A 26,233-nucleotide genomic window follows, 5' to 3' on the forward strand; every position below is an offset into this window, starting at 1 on the left:
CACTCTAACGGAAAAAAATAAGGCGAAATTTGAATTTTACCTTCTGAACAAGAGGTAGACTGATAGGGGAGTCACATGTGCCTCTAGAAAAAGAGCCACAAGAACCAATTGGATTACCAAAGCTAGCAAATGTGAATATGAGATATTGTGGCACCACTTGGGCAAGTTAATTGTACTGTTTCTCCTTCTGGTGCACTTCCACAAACTACTGATCCACTATATAGACTTGTATTTGAACTCATTCTAGCATGATTCTGTATTTCACAATGAAGAACTTAAACGACAATTATATGCTAATAATATCAAGATTAGATGATAAATGTGAGCTCTATTTCTATAGAGATTAAGCAAAAGAATTTGTTAATCAAATCATATCAATCTAGATCGTGTTTAGAATATGTTCTCAAGTGATGTAACAACAAATCCGTCTCGTTACAAGTATATATTGATAAGTTGATATATATGCAGCATATAAGATTTTAATAGTCAAAAGCAAAATGTTATCAAAATTTATTAAATACACCATATGTGTTATTCTCAATTGATATAACTACATTATTGTAGGTGAAAGAAGTATTTCACCCCTTTTTATATGCTTAATTAACTTGATTCACATTTGCACATAGCAGCCCATTTACCATATAACTGAGTAGCATTTATCAAAATCATCACGATTGCACGTAGCATATGGATTTAAGTACACCTAATAATTTTCCGTGTTAGGGACTAACTCCACTTAGTCACTTACCTTAATAACATCATATGATGTTGGCCTCATTGCAAGAGCCCATGTTAGACTTAAGAGAAAGTAGACCAAAGTTGCAAGATGAAGCTTGTGGATGGCCATTGCAAAAATATTCTCTGTATAATACACCATAACAAGCCCAATTGCATCCCCTTTTATAATGAGTTGATGATAAGTTTGAATAAGAAGATTTATTGGGATCGTTTGAGAAGGTAACAAATACTAATTAATTTGGACATAATCGCTTAGCTTCCATTAGTTCCATATATAATGATCTTGGTAACTTAATTATCAAGGCAGTGATAACAAGTACTTATATCAAATGTTTTTGGTGTATGAATGCAATCCTCTTAGATGCTAAAATATCCATAAATGAGTATATATTTATGAGAGCTGCTCTCCATCCTTGTGGTAGCTTTTATGCACTTTAAAGAGTTAGTTTGTCCCTCTTTGTTGTGATCTAGTCTCCTCATGTTTATCATGGTGGTTTTATTTGTTAGATGGTTTATTGTGTGGGTATAGATCCAAAATCTATAGTATTAAGTTGAATGTTGTTTTGTTGATTAGAAGTTATTGTGCGAGGCTACAACAAATGTCAGTTCTTTATTTATAATCAGTTGAATCAAATCCAGTTCATAATTACATTAAATCGATAGACACTCTCAAAAGGCTGCATCAGACAACGATGGGAAAGATAGACTTCTCTTAAGTGCTAAATCTACTCAACGATCGTGGTTTTGCCATATTATAATTATAATTTCATTTCAATTATTTGATATGTATATGTCAGGTTTTTGATTTCTACCGTAGATGTTGCATGATTTCAAATGAATGAATGACTTTTCCTTAACAAAAGGGCTAAAGTATCAATCTATGTATGCGATATCACAACAATTAAATAGAGAAAAATAATATTTCGGTATTTCGGTTAACCATTCACTCAAAAATTATCACCGTAACTGCATTGTTCAACCGTTAATTTTATCGGTTCGGTAACCGTACCGTTGAAACTTTTTTATCGTTACGGTAACCACCCATTTAGACTGATTCTTCGGTATTTCAGTACGATTTTTCGGTTTCAGTTTTTTTTTTTTTTTTTTAGGGGAGGTTTCAGTTTTTTATGAACACCCCTAAACCTATAAATGCGATATCACATCTATATCTATCTATTTATCTATATATTTATGTAAATGCACTAACCATCCACTATGTATCATTGATTATTCCATAAACTTCCCTCGTGGCTCATGCTCTTAGAGTGAAATCCTTCTTGCTTACATCTTTCCACAATTTCATTTAATTTGAGAAAGCATGAATCACGGCATCGATCACCACGTTCTTCCCAAATACTAACACTAATAATTCAAGTGTCCAAACACTCCCTATATACATAAACTCAACGTTGACAAACTCAAAAAGCCAAAAACTCAACCAAACATGGAAACTCCAACATCCTCCTCATCAACATCTCTTCTCCCTTCACTACAACCATTACAACTCAACTCAACCTCTCATCACCATTTTAACAACCTTTTCTCTAACCTCAACTCCATTCTCATCACCTCGAAACCTCGAAAATCCGCCATTTTTAATCTATCTTCATCTTCTTCCTCTTTCCTATGTACCTCCATGTCCATGAAACTCAAACTTCAAACATCATCAACCTCTCATATTTCACCAAAATCCACCATGATCACTAATAAGACTAACCTCTCGGTCTTCGAACGTGCCCTTATTGGTGCGTGCGCTGGAGGATCAGCTGGTGCTTTCACTTACTTCTGCCTTCACCCACTTGACACCATCAAAACAAAGCTTCAAACAAAAGGAGCTAGTCAAGTTTACAAAAATACCCTCGACGCCATTGTTAAGACCTTCCAAACTAAAGGGATTTCAGGGTTTTATAGTGGAATATCAGCTGTTATTGTAGGATCAACTTTCTCTTCTGCTTTATTATTTGGAACTTGTGAACTTGGAAAATCATTCTTATCAAAATTTGAGAAATACCCTTGTTTGTTAATCCCACCTACTGCTTCTGTAATGGGTAGTATTGTATCTTCTGCAATTATGGTACCTAAAGAACTAATAACACAAAGAATGCAAGCTGGTGCAAAGGGAAAATCGTTAGAAATTTTACTACAAATCTTGCAAAAAGATGGTGTTTTAGGGCTATATACTGGTTATTCAGCTACATTGTTAAGGAACTTACCTGCAGGAGTTTTGAGTTATTCGTCGTTCGAATGGCTTAAAACTGCTGTTATGATCATAAGGAATAAGGAAAAGTTGACACCATTGGAGAGTGTTTGCTGTGGAGCAATGGCGGGGGCGATTTCGGCAACGTTGACAACACCATTAGATGTTGTTAAAACAAGGTTGATGACACAATTTCAAGGGTTGGTTGTTAATAATAATAGTAAGGATGTTGTTTTTGGTGTTATGAATAGTGGAGTTAGTGCAACAATTAAGCAGATTTTAATGGAGGAAGGTTTGGTTGGTTTTACTAGAGGAATGGGAGCTAGAGTTGTTCATAGTGCTTGTTTTTCTGCAATTGGTTATTTTGCATTTGAGACTGCTAGAGTTGCTATTTTGGATCAGTATCTTAAGCATAAATATCATCAGTCTAATAAAGAGATGATGACTTTGGATCCTTCTTAAATATAGAGATTTCTAATTTGGGAGGATATATAGTTTGCCTACCCTCAATTATGTTGGATCGTCTTAGACCTGTTGAATGCGTATTTTTAGAATATCAAACTTTTACATGCTCTAAAAAAAGTTCATTATGGTATATTGTTGTATTTTGGCATCGTCTCATACTTTATTTTTACCGGCCTGTTTTTAATTTGATTTAAAGACAAGAAAAAAAATATATAATGTGAGATTTTGTTAGAACTCGTCTATATTTTCATTAACATCTACGACATTAACAAATGTAAAAGTGAAACTGTAACAATTAAAAGGAAATAGAGGGAACATTTTACAAGTGCTATTTAATTAAAGATATCAATACTCAAGATGATTCCCCAAATTCCCTCGAATTCTTCTTGCTCCTACCTATGCCAATGTAGACGAAGAATAATGAAGCTTTAAAAATTGGCAAATTCACACTAATTCAACAAAAATTAGGTTAGAGTTTTCATTATGTAACAAATTAAATTTCGAGTATCCACCAAGTAGAAGAAACTTCATCAGCAAAATCAAGGTAAATGTCATGCTTATGTAAATTAGGGTTTTGTAGTATGAAATTGGGTAGACTAATTTTTTTGCCCAATCCTTGTGATTGATGCTTGATTCCCTTAATTACCCTAATTTTACACCAATTGCTTTCATATTGGATATGTATAATTATAGTAATTGAGAAAATCAAGTAGTGGGCTGAAACAGTATATGACAAATTTTATGTACTGTGTACTAACTTCCATCTATACCTATGTAATACATGTATGAACTTTTTTTTCATCAGATGAGGTCATTATCATGAGATAATTGGCCAAAGGATCAATAGTTGCTTAGCTACTAGTCAATATGACAATTGATACATTAGTTCAAAAGTTGAGTATAAGGCTCTAATAAATCTTAAAAGCATAACCTATGTAATATTGAAATGTTCACTAACTGTCTTATACCAACGCCTTAAATATATAAGCATATATGATGACATTTTCAACGTTTCTCCAAAAGTTTGAAGTTTATGCATAGTATATTGATCAGTTAACCCAAAAATTTATTGGCCGACAAGAAATATATTAAACTTAATAAACTAATTAAATAAACCCATATATAACCCAACTACATTTAATCCTTAAACCAAATAACTCATCACATAATTTAGTTGATTATGACCCCTAATAACTAATTGACCAAAAATGTGACCTTAAGTATCAATTTGTCACCTCTAGCTATCCTACTCATAATTTCTTTGGTAGAGGTGATCATGAGTCTGGTCGGGCTGTGCCCAAAAGAGTAGCCCGTTGCAGAGCAGTCCAAAGTCTGGGACAATTTTTCCGCACCAAAACCCCTTATTTCAGACTAAAGGTATATATGTTCTCCCCAACCTATTTTCAGTCCAGTTCAATTCAGTTCAACTTCAAACAATACTTTTACTCTCACATATCACTATTCATTTCAGTTCAGTTCAGCTGAGCTGTTTTATGCCGAATATAACAGGCCCTGAACCAATGTTTTTCAAATTTGAATGGTCTAAAGATTTCTTTTTTGCCCAAAAATAAGTTCGGGATGGGCCCAAATCTCGGGGCAAAATTTCATACCCAACACCTGTTATTTTTTGGCCGGGTTGGGTTAATGTTGATCTTGATCACCCCTACCAGTCTTGGCCTCTTGGGTGTGCATAAATGGGCCAAAGCCCAAATGTGATAGTATTTTGGGTCTTGAAATGTTTACAGAGAAAATTTTGGTGTATCTTACTTGATTATCTCTCTCTTCTCGCTTTCATCCCTTGTTGTGCTTCTCTATTTCCATGGTTTTACTCACAGGTTTCTCTCTCTCTCCCTCACAGATACTTATAGTTTGGTTCTCTAAATTGTTTCTTCTTAACTCAATTTTGTTGCTTTTTTTTTTAAAAAAAAACTTTAAAGGTAGAAACTTTCTTCAATTTGTTGAGCTGAATTTTTGCAATTTGATTCCCTTTTAAGCTACTGTTAATGGTAATTTGTCATGTTAGAGAAGTTGTTAATTCCATGGGTATTCTCTTATTCTGTTCTCAAAACCACACATACAAAGCACTAATTATATTTTTTTATTTTCATAATTGTGAAAGAAAATTTAATGCCTTCAATTAAATGTAATTTTATTCTAATACCCATATCCCAGTTTATGCTAATTTGATTTGTTTGCTTTTATGTATTTGTATTTCTGAGCGTTGTTTTTGCTCATAATTCATTAGCTGATTGTTCCTGTGTTTTTATAGAAGAAACTGAATAAATGCAATGTTGAATATGCAGGATGAATAATGTATGTTTTCGTTTCAATTTGAACTCTTTGGCATGCTTCCCCATCCATTACCAGCACCCGAAACACGAGGTTAAGCTTTATGTGGTGCCTCGTCTTACCATTGTATGCCTACACTCTTCAAGGGTTTGTGTAAAGTTTGGATCACCAATAGTATATGATGGTACTGAACTAGGAAATGGCCGCGGTCCTACTGTTCGACATTTCCAAAGGTAGGTGTTTTGCTAGAGTTTTGTACTCGTTGGTTGTGACTTGTTCAATTGTGATGTATTCTAAGTTGTGCAAGAAATGAATTTAACATAGTAATGTTGATTGATTTGTAATATGATGGATTATGATTTATGTATATAATGTTTGGGAATAAAGGAAAGTGGATGGCAGTTTTGTGGGAGGCACTCTTTAGTTGAGTGATACAAAAGGAGTATTACATTGAAAAAGCATTTTGATGTCATATATGTTACCAGAGCAACTCCACTAAACAAAGACTGTAATGTGAAAGCTGTAACGCCTAATGAGGCTATGACTCCCATAGTAGTGATATAGTGTTGCTTTGGCTTGAGCATTTCATGTCAGTGTTTTTTTTTTTTTTTTGGTGATACTATCCGAACCAAACATGATAGGAAGATTCAGAATGGCATGTGTGAACCTCAAATGACTGCTTGGTTCTATATAACAACCGCCCCAGTCTTTTGATGTAGACTTCCAAATGACAGCAGTGTTATCTCATTCTAGTTATTTATTAGCAGATTTTTGTCTGCAACTCAGAGCTGGAAACCTACTAGTTACCAATCAATTGGTAAAACAAGTCACTTATTGAGCAGAAGGTTTTGTTTACACTTAACCCTTTTTGCTTGTGGAACTTCCTATGAGAGTTGACACTTGACATTGATGAATGGTTCTGTATCCTCTCTAGTGACCTAGTCCCACTACGTCTTCTTTACTTGTACTTCTGTGAAACTATCTTTGTTAGTTCTGAAGAATTGAAGCATCCTGAAAATTCTTGTCAATTATTGACACTAGGCGACCTAGAGTGCAGATATAGGAAATGGCGTAGTCACTTTTTTAATATGTATCTTTGGCAGGTCTGACACCTTGCTTGATAGCTCAAGTCACTCCTTTCACACTGCGAATGATTTTGAGAAGCAACTCCAAGAGTTATTTGATGAAGTCAAAACTTTAATTTCAACAGGGAAGAGAAGTGATGCCAGAGATATACTTGAAGCAAATTATCAAGCAGTGAAAGAGCAGTTGAATGCAGGATATTCAGGCATTGAAGAAGCAGCAATTCTTGATATTATTTCTTTGGGATATGTAGCTCTTGGCGACCCGGAGATGGTTGAATCATTATTAGATGTGGTAAACTCTTGGATTTCTGTTTTGCAAATTACCTGAGTTGCGTAGTTTAGTTTTCCGATCTGAATCTAATATGTTTGTATTAATATCTAGCTAGCTAAAAAGGTAGATCTCCCAAGACAATGATTATCTTGTACACTGTCTCACAAAGAAATACTTGTTTTCTCTTTTAAAAAAAAAAGAAATACTTGTTTTATAGCAACACAGACTTTTTTATGTAGACTTCTTTTCAAACTCAATTGATATGAAACTCACCAATAATAGTAAGACAGATCAATTCAGCTGTACTTCTCTATGATCTGGACTCTGGAGTGTCTCAATGGCCAATTTAGTTTACTGATAGGACTTAATGTTGTTGAAAATTCATGAAGTTATACAATTTTTTCTTAAGGCGCAACCTGTGCTGCAAAAATATTTATCTTATCTATGTTGCTGCAATTTGTTTACTTGATTGGGCAGATGAACAAGATTATTGATTGTTTGGATGATGATGAAATGCTCCTAGATTCAGTACTTTTACACATGGGAAGCATGTATACTTCATTGGGAAAGTCCGAGAAATCAATGGTTATGTATCAAAGGGCTCTAAAAGTATTGGAGAAGTTACACGGTAAGTTTGATTCTTAACTTCTTTAATATATTTTTCCACATTTTGTTTCTTAATGCCCAATCTTTAATTCTAGCTTGCTTATTCCAAGCCTTTTTCTATCAGAGGATGATTTTTTTTTAAAGGATAGTCATAACAAACTTATCCATATCTTCATCGAGAAGGCTTTGGTTTCTCATGAAATTCTTGGGAGCAATTACTGCCTTCCTAATATTATGTTCTTTGTGAAAATTACAGTTTACTTATTTCTGTTTGAATTGTGCTTTAAAGCAAATAACAAATAAAGAAAACCTAATTGAAAAGATGTTTTATGATGCCAATTCTCTCTAACGAATTTTTTTGATATCACTCCTCGTGGATTTGCATTATCTTGTTGAGCAAAAATGGGATATGCATTTGAAATGGATGACGGAGATCTTTCCTTAGTCATAACAAGACCATAATACCATAATGTAAAAAGTTAGTGTTCTATTTGTTTCAGTTTCTGTTTTTTTACACAAAAACGTTTTCTCTATGAAGCTGACTTCCTTTTTTTATCTTTTTCATTTCGGTATCATCTTTTGTTGCTGTGATTGATAGACTTCTAAATAGTTGAAAAACAAATAAAGTAGAAAATGATCTTAATTTAATAACCTTCAATTACCATGAGAAAATATAAATAGCGTTTCATTTGGTATTTGATTATAGAACCAACCATTGGTTAGCTGAAAAGAGCAGTAGCTAATCTCATCTTTGCGAATGTCCTTAATAGGCAAGGACAGTATCTTTCTTGTCACGCCACTGTTGGGACTGGCTAACCATCTTGGTTCAGCTGGAAGAGCTGCTGAAGCTGTTGAAATCTACCAACGTGTGATTACCATTGTGGAGTCGAGTCATGGTATTGATAGCGCTGACCTTGTGTTACCTTTATCTGGCCTTGGCAATCTCCTACTCAGTCAAGGCAAGCCTAATGAAGCGGAAACTACTTTTACCAGGTTGTGTTACATATTTTACTTTGTGTTGTTGGTATTTAAGGGTAATTGGATCAGATAGTTCAGTCACTCATACTAGGCTCCAACTCTTCCATAATTTGCAGGATTTTGAATATATATTCAGGGTTACATGGAGAAACGGATGGAAGGGTTGGCATGGCTCTTATATCCCTTGCCCATGTCAAATGTGCTCAAGGTTGGTGCATTGGCCTGTTCTATGGCATCATAGTTTAACATACATACTAGTATATAACTATATATGCTTTTTGAAAATTCATTTCCTCTGACGGCTGTGTAATTGAAGCTTAAATAGAGTACTACTCAAACTTTCCGAAATGATTTCTCTTCGCTAAATAAAAAGCCACCATATCTATTCCAGGTCTTCCCAAACTAATAGGCCTTTTCTAAATTTAGGGATTTGAATTTTAAAAAATTTCCCTTATATCCCTTATTGATACTCTTATTTATACTACCATGTGACCATATTGTCACGCTCCTAGTGCCAAATCAATTCTTCAGAACACAAGCTTCTTCGAATGGAACATTTTTCTGAAAAAAGGCTCTCTTTGTGTTGTTTCCTACAGGAAATGCAGATGAAGCCATTCACCTATATAGAAAAGCTCTTCAAGTCATTAGAGATTCGAGATATATGGCATTGGATGACGATATTATGGAGAAGATGAGGCTTGATTTAGCTGAATTACTTCACATAGTTGGAAGGTACAATTGCATTTGCAACGTCAGAAGCTTGATATAGATATCCTATCTTTGGTTTTGTGCATTTGACTTTAGGGTAACCTGTCGGAGGAATTCAATAAAGTAGGCAAGAGGAAAGCATAATTTTTAAGAGAGATAGGCACACTGCCTCATCTCTACATACTAGAAGCAAGTAGCCGTGCATGTGATAGAAGGAAACCAATGTGAAAAGAACTTGCTTTAATTGTTTCACTGAATAAAGAGGCCTAAATACGCTTGCTCATTTCCAAATAACTGAAACAAAGAGCTAATCCTAAACCACAATTATTTAGGAATGTAACCAGGCACTAGCAAGTAACAACTTTGTTTTTTTCTTCTCCAGTAACTTTGGAGCACTAACTAACATCACCTACTTTTCTCTTGAACCAAAATCACAATGATGGCAGTATCAAGTCAGAAATTGCTTCAAAGCGATAACTTCAATTTCTGCTAATAGAGACTCTCAATATATATAGCTTCTGTACGTATATCCTTTGTTAGATGATTTTGATTTGTTCAATTGCAACGGTAGATAAGTCTTTTCATGTGCACAGTAGTTGTGTATATATGGCAACTCAGCTCTTAATGATTTGTTGCTACATTACTTTGATGGTTCTCCAGAGGTAATGAAGGCCGAGAATTGTTGGATGAGTGCTTGGTGATCACAGAGAAGTATAAAGGAAAAGATCATCCTAGCTTGGCCACCCATTATATAAACCTTGCAACCTCCTATTCTTTCTCAAAAAATTATGCCGAAGCGGAGCGTTTGCTGAGAATATCTTTGCGGGTTATGCTCAAGTCTGTTAGCCCCGATGATCCATCCATCACCTTTCCTATGCTGCACCTCGCAGTTACCCTATTCAACTTAAGGCGGGATAAAGAGGCTGAAAGGCTTGCCATTGAAGTTTTGCGCATCCGTGAAGCAGCATATGGAGAAGAATCCCTTCCAGTTGGTAAGTTCTCTTCTCTCCACTTGGATTACAAAGTAGCAAATGTTTTGCTTTCATGTGATTCACTTGTAGATGATATGTCTATCAGTTACCTTGCTTTCGTGTGGTTTTTGTGCTGCTGCAGCTGTAGATCAGAAAAGCCATGTATACTAAAAAATTCTTGCATAACTGAAAATGAATCGAAGAAATCACGAATCAGCAAAAATCAGTATAAATTAGCATTAATCGGTGATAATCAGTTTCAATCAATAAGAATATATTTTAGTCTGTAAAAATCACTTAAATCGACAAAAAACAATTTTAATCTTGAAAGTATATTTCAGTAAATCTACATGTAACTTGAACAGGCCTTAGTTGGCTAAGTCATGTAGGTGTGGTATCCTTGACCTGGGATCGAATCCCATGTACAACACTGGCCTTGCGGCTCCCTATACACGTGAAAACAAAAACAAAGAAAAGCTTCTTGCAAAGTTCTTTATATTGCTCATTTCAATTTGTTATTAATCAGGATGTGCGTTCCTTTCACTTTTATTGTGCCTTTGATGATTCTGGTATTGTAGGGGAGGCTCTTGACTGCTTAGTCTCAATACGGACGAGATTAGGGGAGGATGACGATGAACTGCTTGAGCTGCTGAAGAGGGTGCTCAAGATTCAAGAGAAAGAGTTTGGGAATGAAAGTGAAGAAGTAACGCTAACTCTGAAGAAAATTTTGTTTTACTTGGATAAATTAGGGAGGAAGCAAGAGAAGTTTCCTGTACAGAGAAGATTATCTGTTCTAAGGGACAAGTCTAGGCATAAAGTTCAATATTAGGTTCACTTTTCTCTTTGAGATTGTATTTTTTGTAGAATTGTATTTATGTTCAGATTATTCATGAGAAGATAGGATATGACATAGTCAATTTTGGCGGATAAAAATGTACATATTTAAATGCATTTGCTTAATTTATTCAGATAATTTCACTTGATGTAATTTGCGAGATCATGTGTTAATAGAGTATTTAGTTATTTTCTTTATAAGCAAGTAAGGAGAAGTGTCTTACTAGATCAAAAATCCATTAACTCGACCACACAGGCAATACTAGAGTAGAGAGGTTAGGTAAAGGGAAATGTATGTGTTATAATAAGAAACAATTGAAAAATACTCTCCCTACTCCCTCCTACAACAAAAAGAAAATCAGTGAAGAGTTACAGCTTCCATAAACATTTTGCAACAATGGAATACTATTTTAGCATGCCTAGACCAGTCCAAAAGAAACCAAGATTAGAGCTGACTTCTAAGGGTTCGTCCTGTTCAATTTATTTTAACTTATATAAGATCTTATAAGATAAGATATTCTGTTAACTTATCTTCATTCATTTCATAAAAAAATAAGATCAGATCAGATAAGATTTTGCAAGATCTTATAAGATGAGACAAAATAAGTTGAACATAACAGACTCTAAATTGCACAAAAAAAGAGAGCTTATGTTGCAAGTTACAATGAGGACAATTTGCTTTAGGGTACAAATCTCAATTTGCAGACTTGCAGAGTTGCAGTGAGACAATTGATGAATTAACAAAACAAAATCAAGCAAAACACACGCCATTTCTGTGCTGATGATGATCTTTCAACGTCCACGGAACTTGAGATTAGCAAGCAGGACAGCCACCTGATCACAGTAGCTGTTATTGTCAGAGCACCAAACAGAAACGAGTTCCCAGCATAATTTAGAATATTCACAAACAATAAAACAAACCTCGACATACGGACAGCAGACGAAGATTATAGCAGAAGTCACTGCTATTGGTCAGGCCAATTACAGAACACTTCATCAATCTTCACTCACATCGAAGGGTGGAATTTTTGTAACGGTAGTCATTGGCCCTATGATATATCCAACCTCCCCCTGCTTGTCGATATATGCCCCGACAGAATGTTTATGCCAACATTCAGCTACTATATGGAAAGTAACTATTCACATATAGCAGGATCCCAACAGAAAAAAGACTACTTTTGTAGGCTGATTCAAGGAAAGCATTATCGTCCACACCAAGTTTATAAGACAAGTAAATGCCATACATACCCAGCCCCAGCCAATTGGGTAGAGACACCTCAATGCATTGTTTTCCCCTCTATGTCCGCCATTGCTGGCACAAATGTCATTGACGTGGTTGGAACTCTACTTTCATATATCGGCTCATACTCATTCTCCCCTTGCTAAGGGATTTCTTGATGGGATCCTTAGTCCTTACACAGCAGAACTGCTGCATTTTCCATTATGTATATGAGGGGTGATTGTACGGCCTGCTTTGAACACCGGGGGAGACGGGGAGTGACATTCTCCCGTACAGGAACTCCCAACACAGTCCCCCTGGGTTTGGCAGCTGTAGGCTGGGCACCTATATGGATATATTAGTGTCAGAGGATATGTGCCCCACTGTACATTGGGAAGAAGTATCAACATGTTGCATGCTCAAAACATCTGTAACCCTTATATCTGCCATCACGATACATTCCATTACAACAGCCTCTGCTACCTTGTTCCCCATGGCATTAACAGCCACGGGTTCAAAGCCGACCATCATCCTGTCAAAGTTCTTCACCTCCTCTGTCTTTGATGGATTGTGGTACGCAACGATAACTCGGTTATGCTTCCTTGGAAGGTCTTTCCGCCATCTATCTAAGATGTACTTCCGCGGTACTTCAAGCACGTAGTGCAAATCCCAAACCCTGACTGAATGTCTACACAATATACCAGCATTCTCAAACATCTTACAGTCACACCAAACATCATTCGTTTTTGTGTCAAATGTGACCTCATAAAGTTTCCTATGCTGGGTGCAGACTTCCTACGGTCACCTGAACCCTTATATGTCACTTTATCTTCAATTCTGTGCATAACTAAGCTTCCTGACAACTGCTGCTCCCCAAGACCATTACAGTACAACACCCTCTTGCACTCATCTTAAACCTCCATGAATTTAGCATCTGTGTACAGCTTCTGGAAAACTTGCTCGGCCGAAAATTCTGTTGCCAACTCACTCAACTTTGCACAATTAGCGTCAGCTTCCTTCTCAGTTTCTACCCGCTTCTCCATCACATAACAATATTTGTCAACGAACTCGCATAGCCTCGTGTTCTTGCCAATGTAACCATCAAAGAAACTGGGCATGCTTCCAATCCTTCCATTACTGATCAGTCATGCCCAAAAGGTATCCTTATTGTATATTGGCACCCACATAAACCGATTTTCATACAATCTGGTGAGCCAGGCATTTTCAACAAGCCCATATTGGTCAATTACAATCTTCCACCGTCGCTCAAACTCATCTCCGCTGAAAGAGTCACATATGACATCCCTCAACGCTGCCGTCATAGCATCATTTTCCTGATACATACCCAATTTCTTTGGTATCTTTAGCAATATATGCCATAGGAACCACTTATGTTTTGTATCTGGCATGACTTTTTCTAATGCTTTGCTCATTGTTGCCGTTTCATCAGTTAGAATTCCTATTGGTGCCTTGCTGGCCATGCCAACCAAACCAACCAAGATGAAAATACCCACTCAAAAGTCTCCACATCGTCAAGGGAAACCAAAGCACAACCCAACAATATCATTTGCCCATGATGATTTACCCCGACAAAGTTTGCAAGTGGCAAATCATGACCATCAATCAAATATGTTGTATCGAAGCATACAATGTCACCAAATTCTACGTATGCAGCCCTACACCATGCATCAATCCATACCACATCCTGTAACTTTTCCAATTCATCAAGCCTGGACGAATGATAAAAGTTCTGATTGTCCATGCACATCATCTGAAAGTGTTTCATCAGTGCATTAGCATCCCCATCCAAAATCTTTAATCTCTTATCCCTTGCATTCTTGTTACGCATGTCAGAATCAAAAGTTGGCATCTCCTCATCAAACCCATCCCTCTCATCATGACTTTGAGAAACCAATAAACCGACGTCAACTTCATTTGCAGAACTCCTTCGCAAATGTGGCTTTAGTGTAGCCTGGATATGCAGTGAAGCTTGCTTCCATTCACCAGGCGTTGCATTGTGGTTTTTGTGCTCTAACACAGTCTTCCAAACAACCCATTCCCCATCACCATTGACACTAGCATACATCATTGCTGGGCATTCACATTTTTTGGACTTCCTTAGCCTCCGACTTGTTGCAACTCTGATTGATTCTGCACCAACTTCATCACTCACTTGCAATCCAGCCTTGTGTGCATCCTTGTTCTGTCTCCTATTCCTATTAATGTTTGGCTTCTCAGCACATTCACACTTCCAAATTACATTTATTTTTCGCCTCCTATGCAACCCACTGTGGGTCGCCGAAGGCATTATTACCCAAAAACCTTGTTGCTTCCCATATGTATGAAAATAATTATCAGCGGCCTCCCAAGTTAGAAATATCATCCCTACACTAGGCGGCTGCAATGACCCAACGTTACTACACTGCGTACACATATCATTGTCCACCGTACTCCTCGGAGTTATATCCTCATCTCGTTCTATTGCCATTAGCTGATTGCAGCTTGTCCCACTTTCCCTTTTGATCACTCAAATTGCCAGCATCCTGAGGGCTAATGTCATTAGCACCTTCATTTTCAGTAAGGACACCATCCAATCCTTGGAATATGCCTACCACACTCCCACTTCCCCCAACATCCATCGCTATTACCACATCAGCATACTTACCATATTACCTACACTTTTCATAGATACATATACCGAGGAATACTAACTCGTACCAAAAAAACTTGTGCATGCACAAATGTCCAATCAGGGAATTAAAAATATGCGCTATCTGAACAACTATACGTAAATCATAGTATATCTGCATTTAGGAAACAAAACACAGGCTAACCAACATTAGATTCTTATTGAAAAAAATACATTGTAACGACACGATACATCAAGCAGAACAATAACATGCTCATGAATATAAACTATACTTTGACGTTGAAAACAACAACTATTAAACCCTTTGTTTCCCACGCTCATGTATTAAAACAAATCTCAAAAAGCATAAATCCTTGCACAGCAAATTTTGCATGTAACGTAGCAAGCTCAAAAATAGGTGTAAACTAAAAAAAAAATAGCTTACTTTAATAGCTGTAATAGCAATGCGATGAGTAGTGAGGACTAAACACAAAGCTTTAAAACTTAAACAAACCTTACCCGGTCCTTGTTATTGTAAGCAACAAGTTAAAATTGAAGGCTGAACTAGAAGAAGAAATTGAGCATCTTCAGCATAGCACATTGTGTTTTGTGTCATATTATTGTGATGAGTGGTGGGAATCTCAAAGCATATATAAACTATGAGTTATATTTTCCACATTGAATAGCTTATTGCTAGATAGGATCATAATAATTGCTCGAACGCAAGGAATGTCTAAATCCTATGCAAAGTCGTTACGCCTAAATCTACTAACATATTACTTGAATTATACATCAACCTTATAATCTCTCGTTTAAAAATCGTATCTGAATTGAACCAGTAGCTAATTCAAATCCTATTATCATTCTCACCACAATACTTATGCGGCATCATACTCTAAAGGCCGTAAGCAACAAGTAATATATACAAGAATCTGATCTTCAAGAGCAATTAACATTTTTATGCCATATGTAACTAGTTCAAACCATTGATACCGGGAACGTAGTACGTGATACGTGGTCTAGGAGTCCATCCGGTTTACTCTAGAGGTTGCGATCCGCGTTCCCGTTTCCATACCACATTCTGAAACGTTCTGCGCTTCCATGTAACAAACATATTCCTAACAATACACTCTACAATATGAAAATACACATAATTCTTAATTTACGCCGCAAACCTATGCATCAATCACAGCTCAGTATAATCTTTATCTAATACTACTCGCATTTTACATCAATTCAACCAACTTTAAAAACAATCCTTTGCAAATCAATTTATTACGCCACTCTCATCCAATTACTTAAGCAAAAGAAAACGCCAACATTATAACTCATATTCTAAGCAACTTTTCATCCAATGAGCATACTGCATACTATATGTAAAACCAGAAACAACATTTTTGTTACATCAAAACACTCTTTTAAGTAAACGATAAGCAAACTAGTCCAAAATATAAATCATAAGCAACAATCTATATGTAAAAACATCATGTACTTCATATTGACGTTAGATTGTTAGACCATGATGCATCATTGTAGTATCGATATAATCACGCAAAACAGAATTACATAATTTTCAAATTCAATAAACTATATTAATTTCGAAATTATTATAATTGGATGAACCTACCTTCCCAAAATCGGCGTCCACCGCAAAAATTGCAGGTTTCGAGGCGAATTGGAAGACAAAATGAGTAGTTTTTCAAGTTGATGTCATGCGAGTGGAGTAGAGAAGTAGAGCCATTTCCATTAAATTGCATATCTCATTTGGTTAGTGCTTCAAGTGGAGAAATTTTACCTGGAAAATGTAAAATTAGGGTTGTGATGATGAAGTAGAATTTAGCCAAATTCCACCGCAGAAGGCGGAGCATTGAAGTAAGTGGTGGCTAGCTTTTTGGTTGGATTAGAAAATTGGCAATCTATGAACCAACTTCTACAGTTTTTCCCTTTTTTTTATCTCTCTTGGGCGCTATCTGTTAGGGGTGTTCATGGGTGGTTAACCGTACCGAAATAAAATTTCGGGACCGTAACCGGAAGTATCGGTTCGCCATTTTTTGCGAACCGTAACCATAACCGTTCAAACCGGTAACCGCATAAACGGTTAACCGGTTTTTCGGTACGATTTTCCGGTTAACCATTAACCGTTACTCAAGTTATATCAAATCAGTTTACTAATTTTATATATTAGATTTCAATTTTTTCTCAACATAAATAATATACCATTAATACCAAGATTATCTATAAAAGACAATCATCTTTAAAAATATTCCAAACAATACAATATTACGATACAATGAAATATATATCTTAAAGTTCTAAGAAAAAACAAGCACAAAAATCTTAAACTATTACAAATTTAGTTCATAGTGAGAAGTTAAAAAAAAAAAAAAAAAAAAAAAAAAAAAAAAAAAAAAAAAAAAAAAAAACAGCAGCAGTACAAGAAGTTACAAGTAAATCACTGCCTCATATTTCATTATTTAGGACTTTGGGCTTTACATTTTGTTACTCTCCTCTTAGCCCTTAGGCACTGACTTATGTTTTCTCACTATACAAGAACTGCCTTTAATAAAAAAACTAATTAATATAATTATTATAAAAAATTAAATAATAATAATAATAAATAAATTTATCCAGTTTTTCGGTTGACCGTTTTATAAAAAATCATAACCGTAACCGTACTGTTTAACCGTTATTTTTACCGGTTCGGTAACCGAACCGTTCAATCCTAAAATTACCGGTTCGGTTGCCGTCCATTTTAACCGGTTTTCCGGTTTTTCGATACGGGATTTCGGTTTCGGTTTTTTGTGAACACCCCTACTATCTGTGGGCTCCTTGCCTAAAATTACTAGTAGCGTCTAGGGCGGTTTATGGTCAAGCTGAGTTTGAATTGTGGTTAGCTCGACTTGCGTGCGTTTAAGTTTATTCGAGTTTGAAGCTTAACAAGCTGAATTTTTTTTTTTGGTGAATAATGGAACTAGATAAACTTAAATAATGTTATTACAATCCGAGATGTAAGCACTCATGCAAAAACTAGGAGGGTGGGGCAAACAATTAGTTACATTCATGCAAACATCTAGTCTACGCGCTTCTTTAGCTAGTATATCTGCCGTCTTGTTATGCCTTCTTGGGATATGCCTAATCTCCACTTCCTGGATTCTTCGGAAAAGCTCCCTGCACTCATTTATAATATTGGTAAACATGTTAAGATCTTCCCCCTCCTTTGTGAATAGTTGGGTGGCATACAAGCAACCCGAATATATAATACATTTGTTAATATCATTAGCTAATACTAATTGCAATCCCTCCTTAATAGCTTGAATCTCGGCAAATAAAGCACTGACCGCATAAGTTTGCTTGCAAAAGCCCACCACCCAGGTACCCTGTGGATCCCGAATGTAACTCCCCAAGCAACCAGGGGTATATGAACTTCCAATAGCAGCCTCTGTATAGACCGTGAAAGTACGCGGACCATGGGTGTGTGTTGGGTTTAAGGGTGGCTGAATCTGAGTTTGGTTATGTGTATTTATGGGATGTAAGGTAGGGTGTATGTGTGGTGTATGTCAAATATGGGCTTTGGTGAAAGCCTAAGCATTCTTCCTTGCTACGGAAATGAGACTTGCGGAGGAGGTGCTTTTGTTTTCAAAAATTCCTACATTCCTAGCTTTCCAGAGCTCAAAACAAACTAAAGGAAATAGTATATTCCATGGAAAACCCTGAACTACAATTGTGGAGACGATGTTATCCTCTAACCAAGATTGGGTGTTTCCATAAGACAAACATGGGTCCGGGTTAAGGTTATTCCATACTTCAGCAGGAAAAGTACAATATTTAATCGAGTCGAGTTTTGACCAAATTGAAACAAGTCGAGCTCGAACTGTTCACGAACAGGCTTGACTCTTTATCACCTTGAGTTTTTACGTGTTTTCTTTGTTTCTACTCTTTTAATATTTGAGATTTATAAAACTATTAACTTTATTATTGTGTGATAGTTAAGTTAATATATTTATGTATATATATATAAATATATTATTTTTCTTTATAAAAGTATAATTGAGCCTGTTCACGAGCCTTCGAGACGAACTTTGCCTAGCTCGGGTTAGCTCATTAAAATCTCAAGCCGAGCTACCACGAGTTGAATTTTGACCGAGTCAATCCGAAACTGTACGTGAACCGGACATGCTCATTAACACCCCTAATAGCGCCTCTAGCGGTGATCAGCTCGAGTACGATCTAAAAAATAACCTAACACTATCCCTAAATTTCTCGCACCAACCCAATCATCTCTTCTCTTATCCTTCCTTTGTTTTCCTTTGATGCTCAAATTACATCAATCAGTTTTAAATTAACATGACGGTCTTAATGAATTATGATGGTTAATAAATAGATTAAACTATTCATTGAATGGATTAAAAAAAATTATTAAATTGTTGACCAAATAAATTAAACTAGTCACTGTATGTAGAAAGGTGGTCGTTCTTTACTTAATACTAGGCTTGTGTCAGTTGTCTAATTCTAAAATAAAAGCGGGTGGGCTTCTCACAAGATCAAGTGTTTATTCTGGAAAAAAAAAGGACTATAATTAGCCTGAAAATGGCACAAAGAAAATAAAAATATGATAAAAAAAGGGTACATGCCGGAGATTAAAAAAAAAACATGGCCAAAGTGGCTTACAATTCGGCAACAAGAGTTCTCTCTTTATAACGGGATGGTTGTATTATCTCGTGAATTTTTTCTATGATTCTTTTTATGATTCGATTTAGATTAAAAATATATTGAATAGAGCTTATATATCCGATAAAATCTCTTATATTTACATATACCCAAAACACCTTTTACCTATAAGTTGCTCACCTCCATTTCTTTTACCCATTTGATATTTCAGTCAATAATTATTTGTTCCTAAATATTTTTGAAATTGGTCCGAAAATCAACCTTTGCTAGACTACTAGTTTATATGGCGCGCCAGCTCAAAGGCTAGGTAAAAAGCTAAACAGCTTAGAAGTAAATACCCCTATATGTTGTTAAGATGAAGATTCGAACTATGAACAATGTCCTAAAATTCAGAGTGCTATTTTACTAAACTACCCCTCTCCCTCTATTGTACAACTATGGATGAGCAAGGCTGGACCCTAGACCCGGACCCTAAATATTTTTGCAGACCCAGACCCGGACCCGGACCCTAAGGGTCTGAAAAAATTGGACCCTGACCCGGACCCTTAGGGTCTGGAGGGTCTAGAGGGTCTGGAGGGTCCAGGCCTAAATTTTTTATTTTGCTAAATTTTCAGCATTATTAATATCAATAATCATCTGAAATTCGCATGAAACAAACACAAAAAATCGCATGAAACAAACACAAACATATAAATTGAAAAAAACGAAACAAACACAAACACAGACTTATAAACTGAAAAAAAACGAAACAAACACAATTCACAAACATATAAACTGCAAAAAAACGAAACAAAAACATACAAACTGAAAATAAACGAAATAAACACAACTTACATAAGAGTTTAGAATGGGTGTTTTGATGTTTTAGTTTAGGTTTTAGTCTTTTAGAAAATCAGTTTGTTTTTTCAAAAAAAAGTTAAAATGTATATATTAGATAAGTTTAGGGTCTAAGGGCCTGTTCTCCCCAGCTTATTTTCAGTTCAGTTCAGTTCAATTCAGTTCAATTCAGTTTAGTTCAATTCAGTTCAGTTCAGTTCAGTTCAGACCAGTTCAGTTCAGTTCAGTTCAGTTCAGTTCAGCTCTTGACAATACTTTTACTCTCACATGTCACTATTCATTTCAGTTCAGTTCATTACATATCAGTTCAGTTCAATTCAGTTCAGTTTAATTCAGTTCAATTCAGTTCAGTCCAGTTCAATTCAGTTCACTTGTTTTATGTCGAAGAGAACAGGCCCTAAGGGTCGGATCTGGGTAGGGTCTGAGTCCAAAACTTTAAGACCCGGACCCTAAAAAATTTACTTGGACCCGAACCCTTAGGGTTTGAAAAAGTTGGACCCAAACCCTTAAATTAGGGTCGGATCCAACAGGGTCCGGGTAGGATCCTGGACCATGCCCATCCCTATGTACAACCACTATGAAGGGCCTGTTTTCCCCAACTTATTTTCAGTTCAGTTCAGTTCAATTCAGTTCAGTTCAGTTCAGATCAGTTCAGATCAGTTCAGTTCAGATCAGTTCAGTTCAGTTCAGCTCTTGACAATACTTTTACTCTCACATATCACTATTCATTTCAGTTCAGTTCAGTTCAGTTCAATTCAGTTCAGTTCAGATCAGTTCAATTCAGATCAGTTCAGTTCAATTCAGTTCAGTTCAGATCAGTTCAGTCCAGCTGTTTTATGCCGAATAGAACAGACCCGAAAGCTCTACATTGAGAGAAAGGTGAAGAAATATCTTTGAAACAATTGTAATACTTTTCAAAGTCAAATCAAACAAGAAACCTCTTTACCTTCCTAGTAGTTGCGTATCATCTTTCCTAGTCTGAATATTGCAATAAAGTCCAATATGTCGAAGAAAAAATATCTACTGCACATTGATGTCCACTACACATATTCACATATCTTATCATAAATCACATAAATTCTTTTTCTTAGCCAAGTTGTTTAGATTATACTCCCTCCGTCCCATAATATAGTGCTTGTTTCTTTTTTCACGGTCTTCAAAACGTAACTTTGACCTTTAATATCTTCAATTCCTTATTATTAAAAAATATAAAAAGTTGATATTATGAAACTACACATTGAGACGAATCTAACAAGATCCTACATGAATATGTTTTTTTATATATACAAATGAGAATATTCGGTCAAAAATTTTAAAGTTTGACCACCAAAAATGAAATAGGCACTATATTATGAGACGGAGGGAGTACTTTAATTCTTTTTCAAGCCAGGCTGAACTTATTTATACCTTTGACTTGGTATAATTCGTCGTCTAACCAATAATTGCTGGCTATTAGTAAGCACTGTAAAGTGGTACCAACTACCAACTATCAAGTTGCATTTGTTTTAGTGGTTTAGTTTGTACTCTTTTTTTTTTTTTTATTTTATCGTTCTCCTTTAAAATCTTGACACTATTTATATTTAGAGAAAATCTTCTCAATTTTTTTTATTTATAAAAAAAAATATAATCATATGGAGTCTTATTTGATTCGTCTCAATTAGTACATTATTAACATTATTAACTTTGTGAGATCAAATCCCACCGAGGTACTTTGGAGTGGGGATTTTCCCAAACCATTTCCTCCTATTCTCAAAGAGTTTTGCCTGTAAACTCGGACCATATTGAACTAAGTGATGTTCTGATCTGGTTAGCACGTCTTCTTCTTACCAAAGAAAAAAAAAAAAACATTGTAGAGTGGTGGGCTAGTGGTAGTATAAATATGCTAAAACTCAAGTACTATATTCTTTTTTATGTCAGATTGAATCTTATCACACCAAAATCATAGAGAGAGGTCCAAAACGAAGGACATAGATCAATATCAATATGGTGCGCAGAAATGGTGTTTTGGTACCCTTGGCTGCTCTTCTTCTGGGTGCACTTGCAATAGCTTTCAATTTTATTGCTTACGCCAAATCCAGAATTAGTAAGGTAATTTTACTATCCAACCTTTTAGATATTTCATACATAACAATTTTTTTTGAAAAAAAACTAAAAACAGAAATATGAAAAAGTTAAAAATAAGAAACTAGTTTTTTTTTTTTATATTATCAAAATAAATATGATAAAAATTAGTATATCTTGTGTTGATATCACTATACCATCTATATGATATCATTTGACTTTTAAAATCACATTGATTTACAGATTTGTGAATGCACAATAATTTTCCTTATTTTCTTTATATCTCATATGTTTATATATAGTCATAATTAATTTTCTCTAGAGAGAAGTACAATTTTTATTATGAATTGGAGAAATCAAAGTTATTTAATGTTTTGTTCAAAGAGCAAAGTGATTTTAGAAAAGGAGAAAAAATTAGAACAATGATGTTCATACATTAAAATAAATTATTGAAATTTCTATTTCATGTTTATTAAAACAATTTTGCTCCACAATATTTACTGCATCATTATGTCACCTATTCTGTGACAAATTGACAATTGCTAAGCTGATAAGTCTTTTATCCATTTCTATGTGAACCAAAATAAATTATCAAAATTCTCTTAGTATATACTCCCTCTAGTTTTTTTGACCCGCTTTAGGAAAAGTCGTGGTTTGAGGAATTTCCTCTAGGCTGTCCTTGCACAGGGTCACTTATCAGATGCCCGAATGCATAGTTCCCCCACTATTAACTACTACTATATGTCATTAATTTTTTTTTTTTTTTGAAAAGGAATATGCCATTAGTTTCTTAGAGTTGTTTTTTCTAATTTAGGCATGTTTTCCCCAACTTATTTTCAGTTCAGTTCAATTCAGTTCAATTTAATTCAGTTCAGCTCTGGACAATACTTTTACTCTCACATATCACTATTCATTTCAGTTTAATTCAATTCAGTTCAGTCCAGTCCAGTCCAGTTCAGCTGTTTTATACCGAAGAGAACATGCCCTTAGTCATTTAGTGGAACTAGTTTATAGAAAAAGGCATAGAATGAACAATGAAGTGAACAAGTGAAGGGATGAATATTGAGTGCCAAATTTTAAAGTATGATTGCAATGGGCAGGTTAGAGAACCAGATGGGTCGTGTGTGTATTCAGGCAGTAGCAGTCCATCAACAGCTCTTGGCATAATGGCTGCAATATTTCTACTAGCTGAGCAGATTCTAATTAGTGCTGCCACTTACTGCTTTTGCTGTTGTGGTCAACGTTGTTCTGCAATGTGCACCACCATAACTTCAATTATTTTCTTCATTGGTTCCTGGTATGTTACTAATCTCTATCTACATTTGTTCTTTTCATCTCTGGGTATTAATAGGTTTGTTTGGCAATGGGGGTATTGACAAGAAGAGTTTTGGGGGAAAAAAAGAGAGTTTTCGACCATTTTTAGAGTAGTCAGTCTTGGGAAATTATCTCCTTAATTAGTCTTTGGGTAAGACCCTAATTTGAACACGAATATCTCTAGTAGTCAGTCTTGGAAAATTAGGGATCCTTCTGACAAGGGGTGGGAATCCAACCCACGGGGGTGGAAGTAGGGTCTTTCAACCACTAGGCCAATCTTGATTCTCCTTAATTTGTCTATAGGCTTTTTTTTTTGAATTAGTAAGATGAATTACCCTATCTGATTGGAACCTCGCATAGGTCATCCTAGGCCGGATTAGCGGGCTAGACACTCTGAGCGTAAGGGGAATCCCTACCCTCAAAGTGCCCCTAGTGAGAATTAACAAACCTATTAACCTTCGAGTTGAAAGACGCAATTCAAATCACTAGGCCGAGCTTAGCTTGCATTGTTTTGTACTTTTCTAATATTACTAACTACTATCCCCCCTTTTTTATTCTGAAATGCAGGATAACTTTTGTGATAGCATTCCTTGGATTGGTATCTATAACACTCCTGGGTAGCACCAGCAATCTAGCAAGAGACTATCCTAGTATCAACAAATACAATTGCGATATGGGCAAACAAACTTTGTTCCTTGGGACTGGATTTTGGTGCATAATCAGTGTTGTTTTAGGTCTCATCTCTTATGCTTTCTGGAAGTGTGGTGCTTCTAAAAGAAATAATAACTCATTAGGAGTTGCTAATCTTGAGCAAGGTGTTGCTATGGGAGAACCTCATTATGGAGCTAATACCAAAGGAACAATCTAGCTAGATGACGATGATGCATAATGTTGGTTATTTGTTGTATAGACAAAGATCAATCTGACAAATCCATAATCAAATGGTGCAATTAAGTGTATCTTTGTATCTAAAAAAAATCCCCCTTAGGAAGTTTATTGTAAATTTTAAGATTATTGTTCATCTTTTGATGATATATAGTTTCCTTGTAATTGAGCTTAAAGATTAATATTTCATCTTTTAGTAGAATCTTGTGCAACCAATTAGGGATGTACCACTATTTATTAATTCAATTGGAATTAGTTTGTATCTTATTTATTTTATTGATTTGTTGGTCTAATAGTTGGATTAGAGTAACTTTTTACCTCTAAAAAAATTGATCGTTTTTTTGATACATATGAGCCACGAAGGCAGTACAAAGGAGAGAGGGGATTTAAATCCGTAACTTATCGTTCACAGCACTTCGATCTTAACCACTAGGCCAAGACATTCTTAGTAATAAAAATTGATTGTAGTATGTCACAATGTGCCAATTGATAGAACGATGCTTTATAATGGTTTCAAAGCACAGAAGTATAATGAAGAGATAATGATAGGAGCATCATTGAGACGTTTTTAAAAGACGTTTTTAAAACAATTTTCAAACCAAGCCACATGGTATATTAAAGAGATCAAGATAAAAGCGTCACTGACATATTTTATATTTTATCCGTTTTAATTTAATTGTGACACTTTTAAAATCACGATTTTTTATAAAATTTTTGGAGAGGAGAAAGATAGAAAAAGAAAAGAAAAGAAAAAGGTTCCATGTGATAGGAGATAGATAGATATTGTTACCCAAAATAAAAGTGTCAACTAAATTGAAACTGAGGAAGTAATAATTTCGATAAATTAAAAATCATTTAACTAATTTTATTTTTTCAAAAAAAAAAAAATCAACCTTCTTCTATCTATCTTCCACGTGTCCCATTCCCCTCCAAAGCCACTCTCCACGCCCTGGTCATTAGGAAAAACTTGTTTTCCTTCACTTTCTTCCTCACTTCTCTCTCCCTCATTTTATTCACTAAATTTGTAAGATTCAACACTAATCATATAATAATTACTAATCATAATGTGCTCTAAATCAATGCTACTATGATATGAATCATACTCACACTAATATTTTCTTACTCAATCTAATATTCCTATCTCATCAAAATTTGGAAAGAGTTTTAAAATTGAAGAAGATCAATATTCAATAATGGTGCATAAAAGAAGTGTTTTACTACTCTTATTTGCCCTTCTTCTTGGTGCACTTGCAGTTACTTTCAGTATTATTGCTTACATTAAAAGAATTAAGGTACATATCTTACAGTATTCTTTCATCACATGATTTTGGTATTTCTTGTTGCATGTCACACTGATCTAATTCTTTTTGCGGTTTTCTAGTTCTTTTATTTCGTTATTCAAACGTTTTCTGATGTTTTTTTGTGTGTATCTAACCGACATTGTAACTGTCATGAGGAATTTGAGATCTAAATTTTCG

At 35.3% G+C, this 26,233-nt stretch overlaps 4 protein-coding genes across 6 annotated transcripts; 3 read left to right on the forward strand and 1 right to left on the reverse strand.

Annotated features, from left to right (window-relative positions):
* Window positions 1-1,854: 1,854 nt before the first annotated feature.
* Window positions 1,855-3,495, forward strand: LOC104888217 (protein MITOFERRINLIKE 1, chloroplastic). The gene has a single exon (XM_010673113.3). The coding sequence runs from the start codon at window positions 2,183-2,185 to the stop codon at window positions 3,395-3,397; it is 1,215 nt and encodes a 404-aa protein (XP_010671415.1). The 5' UTR covers window positions 1,855-2,182; the 3' UTR covers window positions 3,398-3,495.
* Window positions 3,496-5,137: 1,642 nt separating this feature from the next.
* On the forward strand, window positions 5,138-11,343 carry LOC104888218 (uncharacterized). Of its 2 annotated transcripts, XM_010673114.4 has the most exons (9): window positions 5,138-5,235; window positions 5,704-5,922; window positions 6,793-7,066; window positions 7,523-7,673; window positions 8,422-8,644; window positions 8,746-8,837; window positions 9,226-9,361; window positions 9,998-10,329; window positions 10,887-11,343. In XM_010673114.4, exons 2-9 carry the CDS (start codon window positions 5,705-5,707, stop codon window positions 11,135-11,137), a joined length of 1,677 nt encoding a protein of 558 aa, XP_010671416.1. In that variant the 5' UTR covers window positions 5,138-5,235; window position 5,704; the 3' UTR covers window positions 11,138-11,343. The 2 variants fall into 2 exon arrangements, with proteins under 2 accessions (XP_010671416.1, XP_010671417.1); XM_010673115.4 differs by lacking the exon at window positions 5,138-5,235 and having other exon boundaries at window positions 5,755-5,922; window positions 6,900-7,066.
* An 81-nt stretch (window positions 11,344-11,424) lies between these two features.
* LOC104888220 (protein FAR-RED IMPAIRED RESPONSE 1) lies at window positions 11,425-16,968 on the reverse strand. Of its 2 annotated transcripts, none has more exons than XM_057393506.1 (3): window positions 16,618-16,968; window positions 12,064-14,904; window positions 11,425-11,976 (listed from the first exon to the last, which is right to left on the reverse strand). In XM_057393506.1, exon 2 carries the CDS (start codon window positions 14,847-14,849, stop codon window positions 13,821-13,823), a length of 1,029 nt encoding a protein of 342 aa, XP_057249489.1. In that variant the 5' UTR covers window positions 14,850-14,904; window positions 16,618-16,968; the 3' UTR covers window positions 11,425-11,976; window positions 12,064-13,820. The 2 variants fall into 2 exon arrangements, with proteins under 2 accessions (XP_057249489.1, XP_010671418.1); XM_010673116.3 differs by having other exon boundaries at window positions 12,064-15,165; window positions 16,618-16,967.
* Window positions 16,969-22,380: 5,412 nt separating this feature from the next.
* Window positions 22,381-25,022, forward strand: LOC104888221 (hypothetical protein). Its single transcript, XM_010673117.4, has 3 exons — window positions 22,381-22,583; window positions 23,657-23,853; window positions 24,438-25,022. The coding sequence occupies exons 1-3, from the start codon at window positions 22,479-22,481 to the stop codon at window positions 24,736-24,738; spliced, it is 603 nt and encodes a 200-aa protein (XP_010671419.1). The 5' UTR covers window positions 22,381-22,478; the 3' UTR covers window positions 24,739-25,022.
* The last annotated feature ends 1,211 nt before the right edge of the window (window positions 25,023-26,233 follow it).

Source organism: Beta vulgaris, chromosome 3 (assembly GCF_026745355.1).
Source record: "Beta vulgaris subsp. vulgaris cultivar EL10 chromosome 3, EL10.2, whole genome shotgun sequence".
NCBI lineage: Eukaryota > Viridiplantae > Streptophyta > Magnoliopsida > Caryophyllales > Amaranthaceae > Beta > Beta vulgaris.

Excerpts from the sequence above, each read along its gene's own strand:
- LOC104888217 (XM_010673113.3), top strand. The coding sequence starts at position 2,183 with ATGGAAACTCCAACATCCTCCTCATCAACATCTCTTCTCCCTTCACTA.
- LOC104888218 (XM_010673114.4), top strand. The coding sequence starts at position 5,705 with ATGAATAATGTATGTTTTCGTTTCAATTTGAACTCTTTGGCATGCTTC. Across the intron at positions 5,923-6,792 it reads ACTGTTCGACATTTCCAAAG|GTCTGACACCTTGCTTGATA; the intron begins GTAGGTGTTTTG and ends TATCTTTGGCAG. Across the intron at positions 7,067-7,522 it reads TTGAATCATTATTAGATGTG|ATGAACAAGATTATTGATTG; the intron begins GTAAACTCTTGG and ends TTGATTGGGCAG.
- LOC104888220 (XM_057393506.1), bottom strand. The coding sequence starts at position 14,849 with ATGGCAATAGAACGAGATGAGGATATAACTCCGAGGAGTACGGTGGAC.
- LOC104888221 (XM_010673117.4), top strand. The coding sequence starts at position 22,479 with ATGGTGCGCAGAAATGGTGTTTTGGTACCCTTGGCTGCTCTTCTTCTG. Across the intron at positions 22,584-23,656 it reads CCAAATCCAGAATTAGTAAG|GTTAGAGAACCAGATGGGTC; the intron begins GTAATTTTACTA and ends TGCAATGGGCAG. Across the intron at positions 23,854-24,437 it reads ATTTTCTTCATTGGTTCCTG|GATAACTTTTGTGATAGCAT; the intron begins GTATGTTACTAA and ends TCTGAAATGCAG.